Below are 18,710 nucleotides of genomic sequence, written 5' to 3' on the forward strand. Positions count from 1 at the left end.
GTTTAAACAAAGTGCTGCATGCTTTACGTTATACTGGGCTAAGCCACGTTAGACTGTTTGCACATGCTCAGTAATGTTGGAGGAGGAGGACTCCCCTCCTCCTCTGCAGCCAGCCACATGGCTAATTAATATTCACGGCACTGAGGAGACTCGTGGTGGGACTGTAGTGCTGTCCGGATCATGAACGAATCGTTCATTTGATCCGGATCTTTTTTGTGAGTCGAATCATCTGGATCATCACAATGAAAGATTCAGTTCACAGTGGATGTCTGTCTGGAAGAAACAGGAACATACAGAATGTACAGTGCGGGGAAAGTCCTGTCCTGCTACTCATTTCACCCAGTCTGCTTCCCTAGTAAAATGATTCAAATGATTCGGTTCAAAGATCCGGATCTTTTCAATGATCCGATTCAAATGATCCGAATCCTTAAAAAGATCCGGGCTTCCTATCACTAACCTGGCCTGGAGCTGCTGTTTTCAGAGCTGCATAACGCAGCTGAATCTGACGTCCAACTTCAACACCACCATACGTTGCGTTAGGGGCACGTTATGCGACCTTAACGTCCCCTAAAATGCAACGTCTTGGTGGGAAAGTAGCCTAAATGCAACTGGAATGCAGCTTGGAATAAGGCCAATTAAAAACTGTAAAAAGTAAGTTTACCTGTCTCATCTCTAATCTACATACAATTTGCTTACATGTGCATACAAGATGGAATTATTAACAACTTAGTGACTTTCTTACCTAGTTGTAATGGTCTGACGTTCCAGGTGAAGGCATGGGAAGGGTCAGCACACAGACAGGCCGTATATTGGCAGTCCTCGCATAGTTCTACCTGAAAGTCTGCTGACTCGTACAAGGTGGCTTTGACCTGGAGAAGACGGACAGTCATCAATGTTCACTGCTTACCACCGATGGGCAAATACAAGAGTCACATGATAAGTATGGTTCTCAGCAGTCTCACCATCATGCACCGCTTCAGGAAGTTGTTGGTGATTGCTGTGACCACCATAAGCTCTCCTTGTTTAACAGAATAAGGCAAGATCACATCTGTCATCAACTGCTTAAACACTATGAGATTTGTTTCTGAAAAGCCCAGACCAACAGATGCTGCACAGGTAGCGTCTACGTCCCACTGCGTAGTGCTGTCTGGAGTCTTCACTGGATAGACCAGCTTGCCAGAGGAACTGTGAGAGAATCATGATGAGAAAGTATTAAAGTGGAATTTTTTCTCTGCGCTAAAGGATTAGCTACAGCATGATAACCTTTATGGGAAAAAAAAATTTCATTAAAATTTATAGAAATCTTCAAAAAATGAAGCTTTAGCTAGGATTCACTTTCCTAGGGGCAATGGAAGGGTTAGGCTTCAGAATTTATGTATAAGGAGTAGGGATGGCCCTGCTTAGGGGACCTCATGGAGAAGCATGTGATCAGTTTGATCAGCTGATAGATTTGTAAGGTTCTGATTTGCTGGTCCTGATCATGTGTTAAACCAGGAAGTCATTACAGCAAATCAGAACCTTACATATATACCAGCTGATCAAACTGATCACATGCTTCTCCATGCGTTTTCCTAATCAGGGTCATCCCTAATAAGGAGAAATCTGTCATACTGGCAGAGTTTTCTCAGCTACTGATAAGACAGTTTGATCTACCTAAATAAACAGAGAGTACCCAGAAAGCTCATGGTGAACCAGAACTCCTAGGAGTGTGTAAGGGGGCAACAAAGGACCAAAAAGCCCTCTTACTAAAATGCTATGCAAAACAAAAGTTTGCCTTCTTAAACAGAAGGTAGTTGTGATAATTTAGGTTGGAGTGAACATATGATGTCTCCCAGGATGCATCACTGCTGAATATGCAAATCATCCTGTGTTGTACCTGTAAGCTAAACACACCTCCAGAACCGCTGGAATGCAATTATGTATCAGCTTGTTAATTGTACAGAGCCACAATAATCCAACATGTATTTAGACTGTTTTGAATTGGTTGATCCTCATCAGTGCATGGCATGAATTAATATGGCTCTATGGGGTAGGACTTAAAAAACCCAGAGTTACGACCTACCCCAGCAAGCTCATGGTGAATTTCTAAACAAAGCAGTGAATTTATAAAGCTAGGTATCCTCTCCAAAACTGAATCGCCTGGGAACTGAACAAAGTTCCCACAATATTTAAAGGGATACTGTAGGGGGGGTCGGGGGAAAATGAGTTGAACTTACCCGGGGCTTCTAATGGTCCCCCGCAGACATCCTGTGCCCGCGCAGCCACTCCCCAATGCTCCGGCCCCGCCTCCGGTTTACTTCTAGAATTTCAGACTTTAAAGTCTGAAAACCACTGCGCCTGCACGGCTGTGTCCTCGCTCCTGCTGATGTCACCAGGACCATACTGTGCAAGCACAGACGATACTGGGCCTGCGTAGTACGCTCCTGATGACATCAGCGAGATTGAGGACACGGCAACGCAGGCGCAGTGGTTTTCAGACTTTAAAGTCTGAAATTGTAGACGTGAACCGTAGGCGGGGCCGGAGCATCGGTGAGAGGCTGCGCGGGCACAGGAGGTCTGCGGGGGACCATTAAAAGCCCCGGGTAAGTTCAACTCATTTTCCCCCGACCCCCTACAGTATCCCTTTAAACTAAAGATCTTTAGCGATGAGATGTGGACAACAGCAATAGACCATAAAAGGATTACCTCCAGTGGTGGAATTCCCACTCCATCCTCCCTCATCCCAGTCCGATAATTAACTAATGTGTTTCAGTAGCAATACAGTTAAAGGGAACCTGAGGTGATAGACATATGGAGGCCACCATATTTATTTTCTTTTAAATAATGCATATAAGCCCTCGGAGCCCTATCTCTCTGTGAACTTAGCACCGTATTGACCCCAATGAAGAGGCCTTAGGCCATGAAATGTTTAGTCCTTTTTGGGCGATAATTCAATAAAAGTCTGATATATTTACCAGTTGAGTGGTGGGAACTTTAAAACGTTTTTTTTTTTATTATTTAGAGATTAGGGTCACTTCTGAAAGGATGGCCTCATAGCGGTGGTAGGGCCCAGTACGGAAAACTTTGCATGCAAACTGTTTTGGAAGATAATGTCCTCCATTAATGTTAATTGCAAAGAAGAGGACAGAGAGAGACCAATATAGTGCAGTAAGCAATGGCAAAGGATGAATATGTAGGGCAAGTAAATAAATACTTACAAACCCGGGTCACCACAAAGGTAACCACTGTAAAGGCAGCTGGGGAGATTAGACCTGTCCCCACTCAGGATTAAGAAGTCGCTCTCCGTAGATCAGAAAAAAGGGGGTTACACCCCTCCACCAAGGGTAGACTAAGATATTGTATAAGAACAAACAGAGGCGCCAACAGGATAACAAGGACTACAATTCTTAAAAATATATGTATAGAGGAGGTAGTAGTGGAGTCCACCACTACCTCTTCTGTACATATATTTGTTTGTTCTTGTACAATTAAAGGACGACTATTGCGAAAAATTGCGAAATTTAAAATACATGTAAACACAAACAATAAGAAGTATGTTTTTCCGGGAGTAAAATGAGCCATCAATGACTTTTTTCCTATGTTGCCGTCACTTACAGTAGGTAGTAGAAATCTGACATTACTGACAGGTTTTGGGCTAGTCCATCTCTTCTTGGGGTATTCTCAGAATTACCTTTTATTATTTATAAAGTCACTCCCTGAAAAGGATTTATACAAGATGCTGGCCAGCCTCCCTGCTCACCGCACACTTTTTTGGCAGCTGGACAGAGCAACTGCCATGCACTAAGTGCTTTTGTAAATAATTGAAACCTTGAGAACCACCCATGAGGAGATGGGCTAGTCCAAAACCTGTCAGTTCTGTCAGGTTTCTATTACCTACTGTAGGTGACAGCAACATGGGAGAAATGTATGTCTCATTTTGCTCGGGAAGAAATGTACTTCGTATTTGCATGTGCTTACATATATTTTAAATGTTATGGCTTTCACGATATTGGTCCTTTAATGTTAATTGGTGCGTCTGGTTTGGATGCAAGATGTGCATCATCCTGCCTATAATTAGGCTCTGCACACCTATGCTGTTAGTCATTAAGATGCAGCCTATTCTGAGAAGTGCTGCCATCTCATCATGCTGTCCGGAAAAAAAAGGCAACTAGTATTGATTAAAGTGGATTCGAGATGAACTTTACTCATTGCATAATTGTGTTCCTTTCCTATTGTTTATAGGGCATTCCTCAAGCCAAATACTTTTTTTGTTTTGTTTTAATACTCTAATTCCCTATAAACTAAACAAGCCACGCCCACAGGTTTTCAGAGAGCCAAGGCACTTTCAGACAGTAGCAAGGGCTCATGGGAGCTCAGTCTGGGCAGGAGGAGGTATTACTAGCCAGAGATTTCAGAGGCAGAGAGGAGGAGAGAGGAGGATTCGTTTTTTTTGCTCAAGATGCAGATAAGCCTGCCTCTGTCTAATGTTTACAAACAACATGGCTGCTGTCATTGTATCACAGGAATAATCAATCATATTATATTAAAGCGGTTTGCAGCTAGATTTGCTGTGTAAACTATCTAAACTTTAGATAAGATATATAGACAAGTTACTTGTTATAGTTAGTTTTTCCTCTCGAATCCGCTTTAAACGGATATAAATATGGAATCCTCCATACACCTGTCACCTTGAGTTCCTTTTATTTAGGCTAAGTTCACACTAGGGGCTTGATTCACTGAACCGTGATAGCTGAAATATCACACCTTATCAAAGATATCACACCTTACCGAAGTGAACACGCCTTATCAGAGTAGCATAGTGAGCGCTACGAACCTGCAGGGGCTCAGGGCAGGATGAGTGCCATTGCCAATTAGCAGGCATAAGTTCATAGTGCTCGCTATGCTACTCTGATAAGGCGTGATATCTTTAATAAGGTGTCATATCGTTGATAAGGTGTGTTATCTTTGATAAGGTGTGATATCGTTGATAAGGTGTGATATTTGAGTTATTACGGTTTAGTGAATCAAGCCCCTTGTACGTTGCGTATCGCTAATGGTACAAATGCGGTCAGAATAACGACACACTGCACATTATAATGTGCACACTATTTTCATGATATGATCAATACCTAAAGCATGCTTATTTTTGCACATTTTCCAGAACTGCATTGTGCATTTAAATAACATAATCCATTGCAGCGCAAGGGTGGTAAAATTATGTCCATGTAATTTATGAGCAGTGCATTCACATGCAGCAACACAGTGCATAGCAACCCTGTGCATAGCAACAAATTGCGTACCAGCACAGTGCATAGCAACACAATGCGTACCAACACAGTGCATAGCAACCCTGTGCATAGCAACAAAATGCGTAACAACACAGTGCATAGCAACACTGTGCATATAGCAACAAAGTGCGTACCAACACAATGCATAGCAACACAGTGCATAGCAGCAACACCCTAAAAGCCAGCAAACATTCCACAGCAGAGTCTGTAGGACTGATCTGCAAACAGGACATAAAAAAATGTTTCCAGAAAAATAAGCCCTAGCTATCTAGAAAATGGGACGCTATGATAGTGTATGGGGAGGTGTGCAGTCTCTTAAGCTACATACACATGAGGCACGGATGTCTGCAGTTACATGGAGACAAGCAACAGTTGAAAGTCTCCAGCAACGACAGTTGTATACAAGCGACAATTGTATACACGCGGCAACAACCTGTCTGCACTGCAACTTAGCGGAAACTGTTGCTCAGCAACTTCTGTCGCAGGTTCAATGAACTGTCGGACTCACAGGGGCGCTCCTAGCTGCAGGCAACCTAGGCAACGGCTTGGAGCGGCAAAGGGAGGGGGAGCGCCGCCGCGGGGGAGGGGGGGGGGAATTCACCGCTACTACAGTCACCGTCTGTGACAACTTGGAGCCCTCCGTGGTTTGTTTACATGTTAAACCACGTGCTCCGCCGCTGCTGCTGCCTCTATGCATGCCCCCAGCCAATAGGCATTATGCTAGCAAGCTAGCTACCTCCCAGTCCCGCCCTTTCCTCCTCCTCTAATAGTCCGGCTGGCCCCCTCTCCATAGCAGCAGTGCCTGCCCTGTGCTGCGGGACTCTGGATGGCTCATCTCCGTGTAGCTCCGCCCCTTTTGTGAAGAGCCCAGAGAGGAAGCAGGAAGAAGGCCAGGAAGGAACTGGGGCTCTGGAGACAACTGCCTGGCATGGTCTGCCTTCTATGGTTCACTGGAGCCCCAGCAGAAAGGAAGATGGGATGCTGCAGCTGCTTGCAAAAACAACGATTTTGGAGGGTTAGTGCTGCTCTGTCCTGTATGTTCCCCTGCCCTCTTGTTTGTTCCCCTGCCCACCTGTGTGTTCCACTGCCCTCTTGTGTGTTCCCCTGGCCACCTGTGCATTCCCCTGCCCTCCTGTCTTTTCTCTTCTTTCCTCCTGTGTTCCCCTGCCCATCTGTGTTCCTCTGGCCACCTGTGCGTTCCTCTGCCCACCTGCGCGTTCCACTGCCCTCTTGTGCATTCCCCTGCCCTCTTGTGCGTTCCTCTGGCCTCCTGTGTGTTCCCCTGCCCTCCTGTCTCTTGTCTGCTTGTCTCCTGTGTTCCCCTGCCCATCTGTGGTCCCCTGGCCTCCTGTGAATTCCCCTGGCCTCCTGTGCGTTCCCCTGGCCTCCTGTGCGTTCCCCTGGCCTCCTGTGTGTTCCCCTGCCCTCCTGTCTCTTGTCTGCTTGTCTCCTGTGTTCCCCTGCCCATCTGTGGTCCCCTGGCCTCCTGTGCTTTCCCCTGGCCTCCTGTGCATTCCCCTGGCCTCCTGTGTGTTCTCCTGCCCTCCTTTCTCTTGTCTGCTGGTCTCCTGTGTTCCCCTGCCCATCTGTGGTCCCCTGGCCTCTTGTGTGTTCTCCTGGCCTCCTGTGCATTCCCCTGGCCTCCTGTGTGTTCCCCTGCCCTCCTGTCTCTTGTCTGCTTGTCTCCTGTGTTCCCCTGCCCATCTGTGGTCCTCTGGCCTCCTGTGCGTTTTCCTGGCCTCCTGTGCGTTCCCCTGGCCTCCTGTCTCTTGTCTGCTTGTCTCCTGTGTTCCCTTGCCCATCTGTGGTCCCCTGGCCTCATGTGCGTTCCCCTGGCCTCCTGTGTGTTCCCCTGCCCTCCTGTCTCTTGTCTGCTTGTCTCCTGTGTTTCCCTGCCCATCTGTGGTCCCCTGGCCTCCTGTGTTTTCTCCTGGCCTCCTGTGCGTTCCCCTGGCCTCCTGTCTCTTGTCTGCTTGTCTCCTGTGTTCCCCTGCCCATCTGTGGTCCCCTGGCCTCCTGTGTTTTCTCCTGGCCTCCTGTGCATTCCCCTGGCCTCCTGTCTCTTGTCTGCTTGTCTCCTGTGTTCCCCTGCCCATCTGTGTTCCCCTGCCCTCCTGTGTGTTCCCCGTCTATCTGCCTTCTGTGTGTTCGCCTTCCCTCCTGTGTGTTCCCCTTCCCTCCTGTGTTCCCTTGTACTCCTGTGTGTTCCCGTCTCCCTACTGCCTGTGCGTTCCATTGCCCTCCTGTGTGTTCCCCTGATTACTGTGTGTTCCCCTGATTACTGTGTGTTGCCCTGATTACTGTGTGTTCCCCTGATCCATGATTACATAGCTGATAAACTATACTAAGTTTAAGAATGATTTAAAATTTGCACTTGATCTGTTGAGGGCATGTTATCTGTGTTTCACATGTGGGGGACATGGTATCTGCGTTTGATGTGCGGGGGACATGGTAACTGCGTTTGATGTGTGGGGGACATGGTATCTGCGTGTGATGTGTGGGGGACATGGTATCTGCGTGTGATGTGTGGGGGACATGGTATCTGCGTGTGATGTGTGGGGGACATGGTATCTGCGTGTGATGTGTGGGGGACATGGTATCTGCGTTTGATGTGCGGGGGACATGGTATCTGCGTTTGATGTGCGGGGGACATGGTATCTGCGTATGACCTGCGGGGGACATGGTATCTGCGTTTGATGTGCGGGGGACATGGTACCTGCGGTTGATGTGCGGGGGACATGGTTTCTGCATTTGATGTGCGGGGGACATGGTATCTGCGTTTGATGTGCGGGGGACATGGTGTCTGCGTTTGATGTGCGGGGGACATGGTAACTGCATTTGATGTGCGGGGGACATGGTATCTGCGAATGGCCTGCGGGGGACATGGTATCTGCGTTTGATGTGCAGGGGACATGGTAACTGCGTTTGATGTGCGGGGGACATGGTGTCCGCGTTTGATGTGCGGGGGACATGTTATCTGTGTTTTACCTGTGAGGGACTTGTTTTCTGCGTATGATCTGCGTGGGACAAGTTATCTGCTTTTGACTTATGGGTGCCACATTATCTGAGTTTTATCAGGCGGGAGGGGGGGCACCACAGGTTCTCTCGCCTGGAGTGACAAAATGGCTAGAGGCGCCCCTGCGGACTCACAAGAGTTGCTAGAGACTAGCATACACACGAACGCACCGACTTGAGACTAGCAACGGTTCCTGCAACAGCTGTTGCCGGTGATCGAACAAGTCAATCGCCTGGCGACAGCTCTGATTAGCAACAGTTCCTTGCACGCGCCTCATACACACAGAGGACCTGTCGCCGCAACATGCGCGTGCCATGTGTTTCCAGCAACAGTCGTAGCCCGTGTGTATGGGCCTTTACCGTACCTCCCTTGTGGCTGTGTCCCCCTCCATTTGCTTATAATTGGCTCCAGTATCCTAAGATGGCGCCCTTTGACCCAGTTGCTACACATACACCGTCAGTGAGGCGCCCGGGTCCAAGGGCATCGACCATCTTAGGAGGATACTGGAGCCATTTACAGGCGAATGGAGGGGGACGCAGTCACAAGGGAGGAGCGGTAAGAGACTGCATACCTCCCCATATGCTAACATCGCATCTGATTTTCTACTGTATACCCCTAAAGAAAATAAGGAAATATGGAGCTAGTGTGTGCCCCTAAATGGCGATCAGGCCCCCGCAGTCTGAACTTGGCTGCTCCCGTTGAAAACACTGTAGTGGAGATAGAAGAGGGGCGCTCTAAGTCCGCTGCACCACTATACTATGCATCAATAGGGCAGGTCTCACCTGTTTACGATGGGGCTGGCACAGCGTACACAGCCCAGATTCGCCTTGTCCCTCTTAGCCGAGCCGGGGACTGAGCTCTGGGGCGGAAGTGACGTCACTCGCTCCAGGAAGTGGTGGATCAATTGCCAGACGACGCTAGGCAGCTCTATACAGAGCTTCTGGTGCTGGAAAGCGTGTGTCACCGAACTATAAACTTCACAGGAGTGAAGATATATGGACTGGGAAGTAGTTAGGATATAAAATTTTATTAAAACAACGCGTTTCGCGGAGATACAGTCTCCGCTTTTTCAAGTTAATGCTTATATGACAAAAAGTGCTCTCAGAAAAAATTCCTCCAGAACGCTGTAAAAGACTTGTTGCAAGTTATCGCAAACGCTTGATTGCAGTTATTGCTGCTAAGGGTGGCCCAACCAGTTATTAGGTTCAGGGGGCAATTTCTTTTTCACACAGGGCCATGTAGGTTTTGAGTTTTTTTTCTCATTAAATAATAAAAACCATCATTTAAAACTGCATTTTGTGTTCAATTATGTTATCTTTAACTAATGGTTAACAGTTTTTGATGAGCAGAAACATTTCAGTGTGACAAACATGCAAAAGAATAAGAAATCAGGAAGGGGGCAAATAGTTTTTCACACCACTGTATACACACACACACACACACACACACACACACACAACCCCCCCCCCCCCCCACAGTTCAAGGTACATTTTTTTTAAATTGTATTTTCCCTAATACTTTGAAAGTATTTTGGACAGATATCTTTACCCGATCATCACTGACTGCATCATCCAGGTGGGGGGGAAGTATTTGCGGATTTCTGCAGATGATTGTAGATTGCTAAGTTCATCTACACCATTATTAAAGGCTTTGGATGACCCCGCTGCATGTGGCCGCGCTTCCATGTCCGCAAACTCCTCCGACGCTGATGCAGACATTAGAACTGTCGTTGACGCTGGAAGGATGATACAAACACACACAGTGAAAAAGCCATAAAGAATAAGCCAAAGAACTACATGTGTATCTTACTAGCACAACCCTGTAAAAGGTTTTGGTACGAGTAATCCCAAAAAACTGGTGTAACTTTACAATAATACATTCTTTTGTAAGAATATATGTTGACATTCCAACCCCCCCCCCCCCTCCCTTCCTGTGTGGCCAGTGCTATGTCCCCAGTTTGTATGGATGCTTTGTCCCCAGTTTATGTGGCTGCTTTGTCCGCCATTTGTGTGGCTTCTATGCCCCCAGTTTGTGTGGCTGCTTTGTCCCCAGTGTGTGTGGCTACTTTGTCCCCAGTGTGTGTGGCTGCTTTGTCCCCAGTTTGTGTGGCTGCTATGTCCCCAGTTTGTGTGGCTGCTATGTCCCCAGTTTGTGTGGCTGCTTTGTCCCCAGTTTGTGTGGCTGCTTTGTCCGCCATTTGTGTGGCTTCTATGCCCCCAGTTTGTGTGGCTGCTATGTCCCCAGTTTGTGTAGCTGCTTTGTCCCCAGTGTGTGTGGCTGCTTTGTCCCCAGTTTGTGTGGCTGCTTTGTCCCCAGTGTGTGTGGCTGCTTTGTCCGCCATTTGTGTGGCTTCTATGCCCCCAGTTTGTGTGGCTGCTATGTCCCCAGTTTGTGTAGCTGCTTTGTCCCCAGTGTGTGTGGCTGCTTTGTCCCCAGTTTGTGTGGCTGCTTTATTCCCAGTTTGTGTGGCTGCTATGTCGCCCATTTGTCTGACCGCTATGTTCCCCCCCTCCCCCTCATTTGTGTGGCCATATTTGCAATAAAATCATTGGTTTCAGTGTGGGGGGAAAAAAACATACTTACCAACAGACAGTGGCGTAGCTAAGGAGCTGTGGGCCCCGATGCAAGTTTTACAAAGGGGCCCCCCAGGCACTCTACACATAACAATTGATACGGCGCACCAAAACCTGACAATGGCAACTACAGTGTCAGAGGTGCAAGAAGGGGATGGGGAAGAGCTTGTTAATGTTTACCACTACTCAATGTATATATAGAAGTGATTATTATGAGCACAGGACCAATAGAGAGCTAATACTGTAGTTGAGGAAGGGCCCTTTGGGGCCCCTCTGGCCCAAGGGCCCCGATGCGGTCGCTACCGCTGCACCCCCTATTGCTACGCCCCTGCCAACAGATGTTCTTTCCTTCTCCTTGAAGCTTGGATTCTGCTTAAACTCTCACACGTGCCGGAAGTATAGACCTGGCTTCGGGTAATGCGACTGATTTACAGATCCAGACGGGTGCAGAAGCGGGACTATATTGTCCCGCAGAAATGGGGAAAGTAGGACTGTTGTGTCCCACAGAAGTGTCAACCGCGGAATCCCAGTAGAAATCAGCTGGCCCATAACCACCTCACATCTCTTCTGATGATTTTCCTGACGACCAGCGATTTTTTGAGCAATGAGCAGTTGTTTTCGCAATCACCCCATGTTGGTAAAGGCGCACGATCACGTGATTGTCATGGCAGATCAGATTGTGGCGATAACGACCATCACGGCAGATTGGGTCTTTAAGATCCCCGACGACTGCTGCGTAAAGTACTGCGATTGCTTGAAGTCTTGTTGCACCAAGGCACATACCGTCGACCAGAAGATGAAGGTAGATGGATCACCAGAGCACTCATCGTCAGGGAGATGTCGCTGGATCCATCTCTCTGCATCGTTGGGTAAATACTTAGCTTAAACCTTACTCTTTTTAAGCCTCATTGTTCAGCTTGACTATCCCTTAAAACGGGTCCCCACACTTTTTCCGTCAAAGGCCGGGTCAACATACTTCAAACTAATGGGGGGCCGGAGTATACATGATATGATGTAGAAAACATTACATTGAACCTAGGTAGAATAAGTTATTACCTGTTTGCATGTGCAGCACTTTTGTCTCCCATTTAACCAAAGCAGATATTATGCCCCTATTACACCATGTGCAGATAGTAAAAAAAACTCTTTTCACCAGACAGTGAAGCATACTCAGGGAGAAACCTGTCGCCCAATTGGACAGCAGTGTCATCTGATATGGAAATTGATTGGAAGCCAGTGAATGACTACTCGCTGGCTTCCCTGTCTATCTGTGAGACACCAATATTTAAATACGCAGTGGACCACATTTATAAGTAATATATTTGTGAGTGGGGGCCGGTGAAAAAGCCACAGGGGGCCGCATTCGGCCCACGAACCTTAGTTTGAGCACCACTGCCCTAAAATGACATTGGATCATCTGAGATCTCACAGTTCACACACAAACCTCCTTTCTGCACTCTGCTAGCTGGATAGAATAATCTGCACCTGGTGATGTCACTGCCATTAAAACCTGCTTAAACGGTAGCAAGGGACATCTTCTATTTTATGACATCCATTGATGTTGTGTTCCGCATTTCTTTAATGGGTTGAAAGGGATGAACTGACATGTGACATATTGGGATAAATGTGTATTTACAGTGCCAATACTGCATTTAAGTAGGTTGTGTTAATTTTTTAATTTTTTTTCACTGAAAGGGCTAAACATTCAGGCATGTTAATGCCTGTTTCTTGGAGGGATTTCTATAGCCATAAAACTCTGGCATGAAAGAAACTGCGTCTGAGTTCTGGGTGTTCAATGAACATTTTGTAGATTGTACACAGTAGCTCTCAAAGACTAAATGACTGTGATTTGGCTGATCCAATAAAACATTAAACCTGCTTTTTTAGCTTTTAAACAGAAAATCAAACTGTTAGATTCTAAAAAAAAGTAATTTTTAGGAGTAGGCGGATAGATACAACTGTTTATATCATCAGTTCAGATTTAGTTCAGGTTTGTTTTGTAAAATGTTGCTACTAGCACAATCCCTGCTATGAAATATGAATGACATTCAGCATAACAGAATAAACTCACGTGGTGGGGTTGTACAAGTCAAAGGCTTACGGATCACAAAGTTGGTGACTGCTTTTATCGATGCAGCCTAAAAAAAAAAATACATAAAATTAAAAACCATTTTAGTGGAATTCCACATCAAAAACAGGAACTGCATTTGACTGGCCATATCTAGCTCTGATTGAACTTTTCCCCTGAGTTTTTTCAAATGATAGGTTTTTACAACATATCAGTAAAATACTTTTAAGCCTCTGTGAAATAAAATTATTCTCAAAATAGGTAACTTAAAGGGACCCTAAGCAGTAAAAAAAAAATCAAAATCTGGACTTACCTGGGGCTTCCTTGAGCCCTCCGTAGCCTGCGAGGTCCTGCGGCATCCTCTTCGACTTTTCCTTGGTCCCGCTCTGGTAAGCCATCGACTTCAGGTGAAGTCGCACGTGTGAGCGCCCCCGGCGCATCATCACGCTGGTCGCTGTACCTGTCCTGCCCTTGCACGGTTCTATAAAGACTGAACGATGCATGTGCAGGACGCTTACGGTGAACGATGGGATGATGCAATGGGTGCGGGCCATTGGCGCCCACGTGCAACCTCACCTGAAGTCGCTGGATTTCAGGAGCCGCCAGCGGAACCAAGAAAGAGCTGAAGAGTATGCCGGGGGACCTCGAAGGTTGCAGGGGGATGGAGGAAGCCCCAGGTAAGTCCAGATTTCAGGTTTTTTTTTTTTTACTGCTCAGGGTACCTTTAAGTTAGATATTACTTTTTTTTTTTTTTTACTACTTTTTCACTTGGTGAGGTGTGAGCCATATGCATAAATGCCTGCATCTATGAACTATGCCCTCTAGTGGTTGGAGGGAGAAAATGGAATGTTCATATTCAATGTAAACTTGTCAGAATCTGCTCTGCTGGCCTTGATTCCCTGGACAGTTTTCTTTCCTATGCAGCTTGCATAGTTCAGTCCAAGGAAAATAGGCCTTTCTGTCAGTTTGCAAGGCTGACTGATTTGCATCCACTTATCTTGCAAATCTGCTTGTCTGCTTCCTTTGAAGGTTTCTAGTATAAATGTCACTTCCTCCCAGAATTCCTCGCTCGATATAGTTTCTGATTAGGGAAACTAACCTTAGAGCCTCAGCATCTTTGTTACTATCTTCTAGTGTAGTTAATTCTTGGGGAGTGCTCCTTGCACTCCTATTAGTGCAGTCAGGTTTGTGTTTAATTTGTACTGCCTATTCTGTCTTGTCTGTGCGATTGTACTATTGCCAGCGGTGGCTGACAGTGAATCGTTCTGTCCTGTTCCTAGATCGCATTCGCCCTAGCATTAGAGGCGGTGGATCTCCCTTGTCTGAACCTTGGAGTATAAGCTTAGCTGCGGTTGCTACGGGTTACTCCCTCTGTCTGTCTTGTATGGAACGAACGCTTGCTGTTGTCTGGTGTGAGGCAACCGATTAGCAAGCGTTCGCGTTATCTGTTTGTTTTCATTCTCCATGTTTATTTCTTAATTAGGGTTGATACATTTGCCACTGTTGCGCTTAACGTGCGGTGGCCGTGCTGTTAACGCGCTTGTCTCTGTTGTGCATATCGAGCGGGGACCGCGTTTAGCTAGTTCATTTGTTATTTTCCTTGGCGTTCAGGTTGTGGTTATTTGCTGTGCCTTCTTTACTCAGTTCACGCTCTGTCTTTGCTCAATTTTGTGTTGCTGATAGCAATCGCCTCTCTTGCGATTAGCTTTCTTACTCTGGTCTGTTCTGGTGTGATATGTCTACCGTCGCTGGGTGGCGACTAGATTGGGAGACATTCACATAGTCTGTCTCTGTTCTTACTTTCTTCTGAGTTGTTACTTTGTTGCCCTGTTCTTGCTTATCGTACAATTTCAATCTGGCATCTGTGGCTGTACAGAGGACTTATCCCTCCACAGTACTCCACAGCTCCATCTGCTGGTTGGAATTCTCCTCTACAAATCTATACTGGGTACTTTGCTTCTGTGACTGTGGCGATTTCCCTCTGCTTCAGCGCACGTGGTGTGCGCTGACTGGAAATCGCCCGCAGATCATTACAGGACTCACTGCTAAGTGCTGCTGGGTCTCCAGGCCTCAATAAAGTACATCCTGAGCATCAGAACTGAACAATAGGGAGTAGAAGGTCACCTGGTCTAATGCATTTTCTTTGACATCCAAATAGATATTCACAAACACCTGATTACTTAAACTAACAACACAATTGTTGCCTCTTTGGTAGGATATAAAACGTAACTTTTAATAAATAAAGATATAAAATACACCCAGAGCTGGCTGTCTTAATTACAAACTCATAACTTATGAACTAGGGGTCTATAATAAGCAACACTGGAAAGATTACTTCTCCCCCCCCCCCCCCCCCTACAGTTCATATCGTCAATAATAAATTACACAAAACTCCCACCAAAATAACCCAACATGTTTCACTTCCTAGCGGAAGCTTTTTCAAGGGAACAAAGTGAAGTGCAAAAGTGCATTGGTGCTAAGGTGCAATATTATTAAAACAAAGAAAATAACATGAGTCAAACAGCATGTCCGCTCATGACAGCAGCCTAAATGGACTGGCTTATTTGGAGTCCTTTTATACTTCCTAGACAGTCACATGGGTGTGGGTGTGTTCCCAGCTCCACCCATTTGTGAAAAAAGTCCTGGTGATTGGTCCCTGGGCTTGTCAGAAAATGGCCAAGCCAATCAAAGGGACTCTCCATTAGGAACCATTGATACCAGATAACCCCTTATTCTATGTCCACTACACTCCTTAGATCAATATTTCATTTCCCTCTGTGTTTAAAATACTCAATAATCCATAGATTAGTCGCTCCTGGTAGCGCCAATACGCAGAGTAAGAAGTATCGTATTTCCGCGCTCCCCATATGACTTATCTTAGAGACTTTGAAATTAAAGCTCTAGAAAATATTAATAGCAAACTAGCTGAAGAACATAAAAAGGTTATGACATTTAAATCTCATCCCTCTTTCAGAGAACTAGAAGATAAACTACAGAATAAAGTACAAAATCACAAATAAGTAATTAAATCAAAGAAACACAGCAAATATATGAGAGATTGTAATGATTTTAAAAATGATAAAGTGTATAACTTGAAACGCACCCCAAAGGGTGTTTCACCCAAGGGTGTTTCAAAGGGTCTATCATTTGTTCCTACCCCCCACTTTGATCTTTTTGAAACTGTTAAAGACATTGATCTTTTTGCTAGGAAGTTGGCAGTTCACAAATTTATGAACACCCCCACTATGGCTTCCAGAAGGGAAGAAGAAAAGGAATGGGAAGTAACTGAGGCATTGAATGGGGGGTGGGGGGGGGGGGGTAATCTTTCCAGCGTTGCTTATTATAGACCCCTAGTTCATAAGTTATGAGTTTGTAATTAAGACAGCCAACTCAGGGTGTATTTTATATCTTTATTTATTAAAAGTTACGTTTTATACCCTACCAAAGAGGCAACAATTGTGTTGTTACATCCAAATAGATCTTAATTTGTTTTATTTCTTATTTGTTACATTTCCTTAATAATAATTAGTACTGCTGTAATGTGTGTTTATGGCCACTTGTCACTAGGGGGCAGTTTGAGAAAATAACAGAGGACTTCTCCTTTCAGTTTCGATATCCTCGGCTAGCAGAGAGACATCAAAGCATTCCAAGAATGTACAGCACGAGTTCTGCCGGCTGAGATCAACAGCAGTGTACTCATCTCCAACGAGATAACTCTATTGAAGCTGCTAGCGTGGGTAAAGAACCTGCAGTGATGTCCAAGTGTCAGATACACCTGGACACCTTCACAGGTTTCAATGGCTCAGAGCAGTTTTGACAGCTCAAGGAGACTGACCCAATGTTAGGCAGGCAAGTTTAATGCTTTGGCTGAACAGTTTTATATCTGTTAGTGCTCACTGTACAGAGATTTCCTCTTATTGCCTTTTCCTGTGTGACCTGCTAAATGGTCAGGAAGTCAGGGGCATCATCTCAAATGAGGTGTGGGGACACAGACAGCAACAGCATTCTTACAAATGTCCAAAAACGTTCTTACGTTTCCCAAACCAAAAAAGATGAGTTTACGGTAACTTGTGTTCTCAACATTTCTTTAATTCAAAATATTTAGTTGCACCACTCTGACACATACAAAGATAAATAAACACTCCTTCAAGCCTATGAGCATTTCAGTGCCTGCTTTTCACCCTTCTCTTTTCATAACTAGGGTTATACAGGTGGCAGCCATTAGTAATTCCTCCTTTGCTGGACACCACCTACTCCACCAGTCTGCCAGATTCTGTCCCGGCAATATGAAAGGAAGGGAGGGGTTCTTCCAATAAATGTAAAATATTTTATATTTGTCATCATGCAGCTGAAAAAAGGCTGCTATAATTTAGAAAATAGATTTCATTTCTGAAATCTTGTATTTTTAATTTGGGTCCACTTTAAAGTCTAGTTGAGATCAGACAGGAGAGAAAATGTATACATACTTGGGGCTTCCTCCAGCCCCCTCCAGGCAGATTACTCCCTGCGGCACTGTATCTTCAGCAATCAGCCCTGGTAAGTCATCCAGTCTTTGCCAGTCAGTGCAGGTGCAGTCTGGCCATGCCCCCCGTTGCGCTCCCGTAGCTGGTAGCACACTGTGCAGGCGCAGAACGCTCCCCATGCCAGGAGCGCGATGGGGGCATCTTCGCGGCAAGGCCGCGTATGCGCAGTTGGCCCCAGGCCCAGCGGACTTACTGGAGCTGATTGTGGAAGATACAGGAGGCGACATAGGATGGCAAGGGAACCATCAGCTTGGAGGGGGCTGGAGGAAGCCCCAGGTATGTATACATTTTCTCTCCATTGCCATCTCAGGTTTACTTTAAAGTGAGAAAGTATCTTTCCATCCAGAAAACCAATACTTTAAAAGTAGGAAAAAGCCTACACCATGTACTAGGAGGAGAAGGGAACTTGCACTGCACAAGCACAGTATTCCAATCCAACAGGTACAAGGCAGACCGAGGCACAACTCCTTTCCATCAAAAGCACCTTTATTCTGTTGCTGGGTACATACAAAGTGGCATAGCAGTGGGAGTGAATAGGCCTGTCAGCCGTTTTGCGGTTGCCCGCTTCCTCAGAGGCCAATCAGAGGTGCATGATTGGTCTCTGAAGAAGTGGGCATCCACAACAAGGCCATATGGCCTATTCACCCCCACTATTATGCCACTTTGTCAGTGCTCAGCTAGGGAATAAAGGAGCTGTTTATGGAAAGGTGGTATGCCTTGGTCTGCCTTCTACTTGTCGGATCACACCACCAATACTAATTTAACATTGGCTGGTTCCTTTTTACCACAGTGTACTAAAATCTAAATAAAAAAAACAATTTGGCCTGGCAGTGGTGTAGCAATATGGAATGCAGAGATTGTGACCGAACCAGGGCCCTTGGACCAGAGGGGCCCCGAGGGGCCCTCCCTCAGTCACAGTACTAGCTCTCTGTTGGTCCAGTGCTTTTAATAATCACTTTTATAGATGCTTTGAATAATGGTAATCAATAATAAACTCTTCCCAATCCCCTTCTTACGATGGTCACAAATACTGATTTCCGATTCACGTAGAAATTCCGATTTCTGCCAATGCCGATCACCAATTCTGCAGATTTCCGATCATTTTCCGATTTCCGAGTAGTGGATTTTGGTCATTTTTTTGCATTCTCTGATTGGCCAAATACTTCCGAGTTGACTCTGCATTCTCTATGCTTCCCAGTTCTGTGATTGGGTTAAAATGACCAAGTTGTGGTAAAGCGGCATTTCCACAGAAGTCAGATTACC

General features: G+C 45.9%; 2 protein-coding genes across 2 annotated transcripts in view; both read right to left on the bottom strand.

The window, feature by feature from the left end:
- Positions 1-6,078, bottom strand: part of LOC137533913 (alpha-2-macroglobulin-like protein 1) — a 65,135-nt gene extending 59,057 nt beyond the window's left edge. The window contains exons 1-3 of the mRNA XM_068255223.1: positions 6,004-6,078; positions 963-1,185; positions 743-869 (exon numbers count right to left, since the gene is read on the bottom strand). Coding sequence (XP_068111324.1) covers positions 743-869; positions 963-1,055 — 220 coding nt within the window. The 5' untranslated portion in view covers positions 1,056-1,185; positions 6,004-6,078. The remainder of the gene's footprint in view (positions 1-742; positions 870-962; positions 1,186-6,003) is intronic.
- Positions 6,079-9,827: 3,749 nt separating this feature from the next.
- Positions 9,828-18,710, bottom strand: part of LOC137536633 (alpha-2-macroglobulin-like protein 1) — a 56,411-nt gene continuing 47,528 nt past the window's right edge. Inside the window, exons 17-18 of the mRNA XM_068258883.1 lie at positions 12,928-12,994; positions 9,828-10,018 (exon numbers count right to left, since the gene is read on the bottom strand). Of these exons, the coding sequence (XP_068114984.1) occupies positions 9,828-10,018; positions 12,928-12,994 (258 nt within the window). The remainder of the gene's footprint in view (positions 10,019-12,927; positions 12,995-18,710) is intronic.

The sequence above is a fragment of the Hyperolius riggenbachi genome, chromosome 10 (genome assembly GCF_040937935.1).
Source record: "Hyperolius riggenbachi isolate aHypRig1 chromosome 10, aHypRig1.pri, whole genome shotgun sequence".
Lineage (NCBI taxonomy): Eukaryota > Metazoa > Chordata > Amphibia > Anura > Hyperoliidae > Hyperolius > Hyperolius riggenbachi.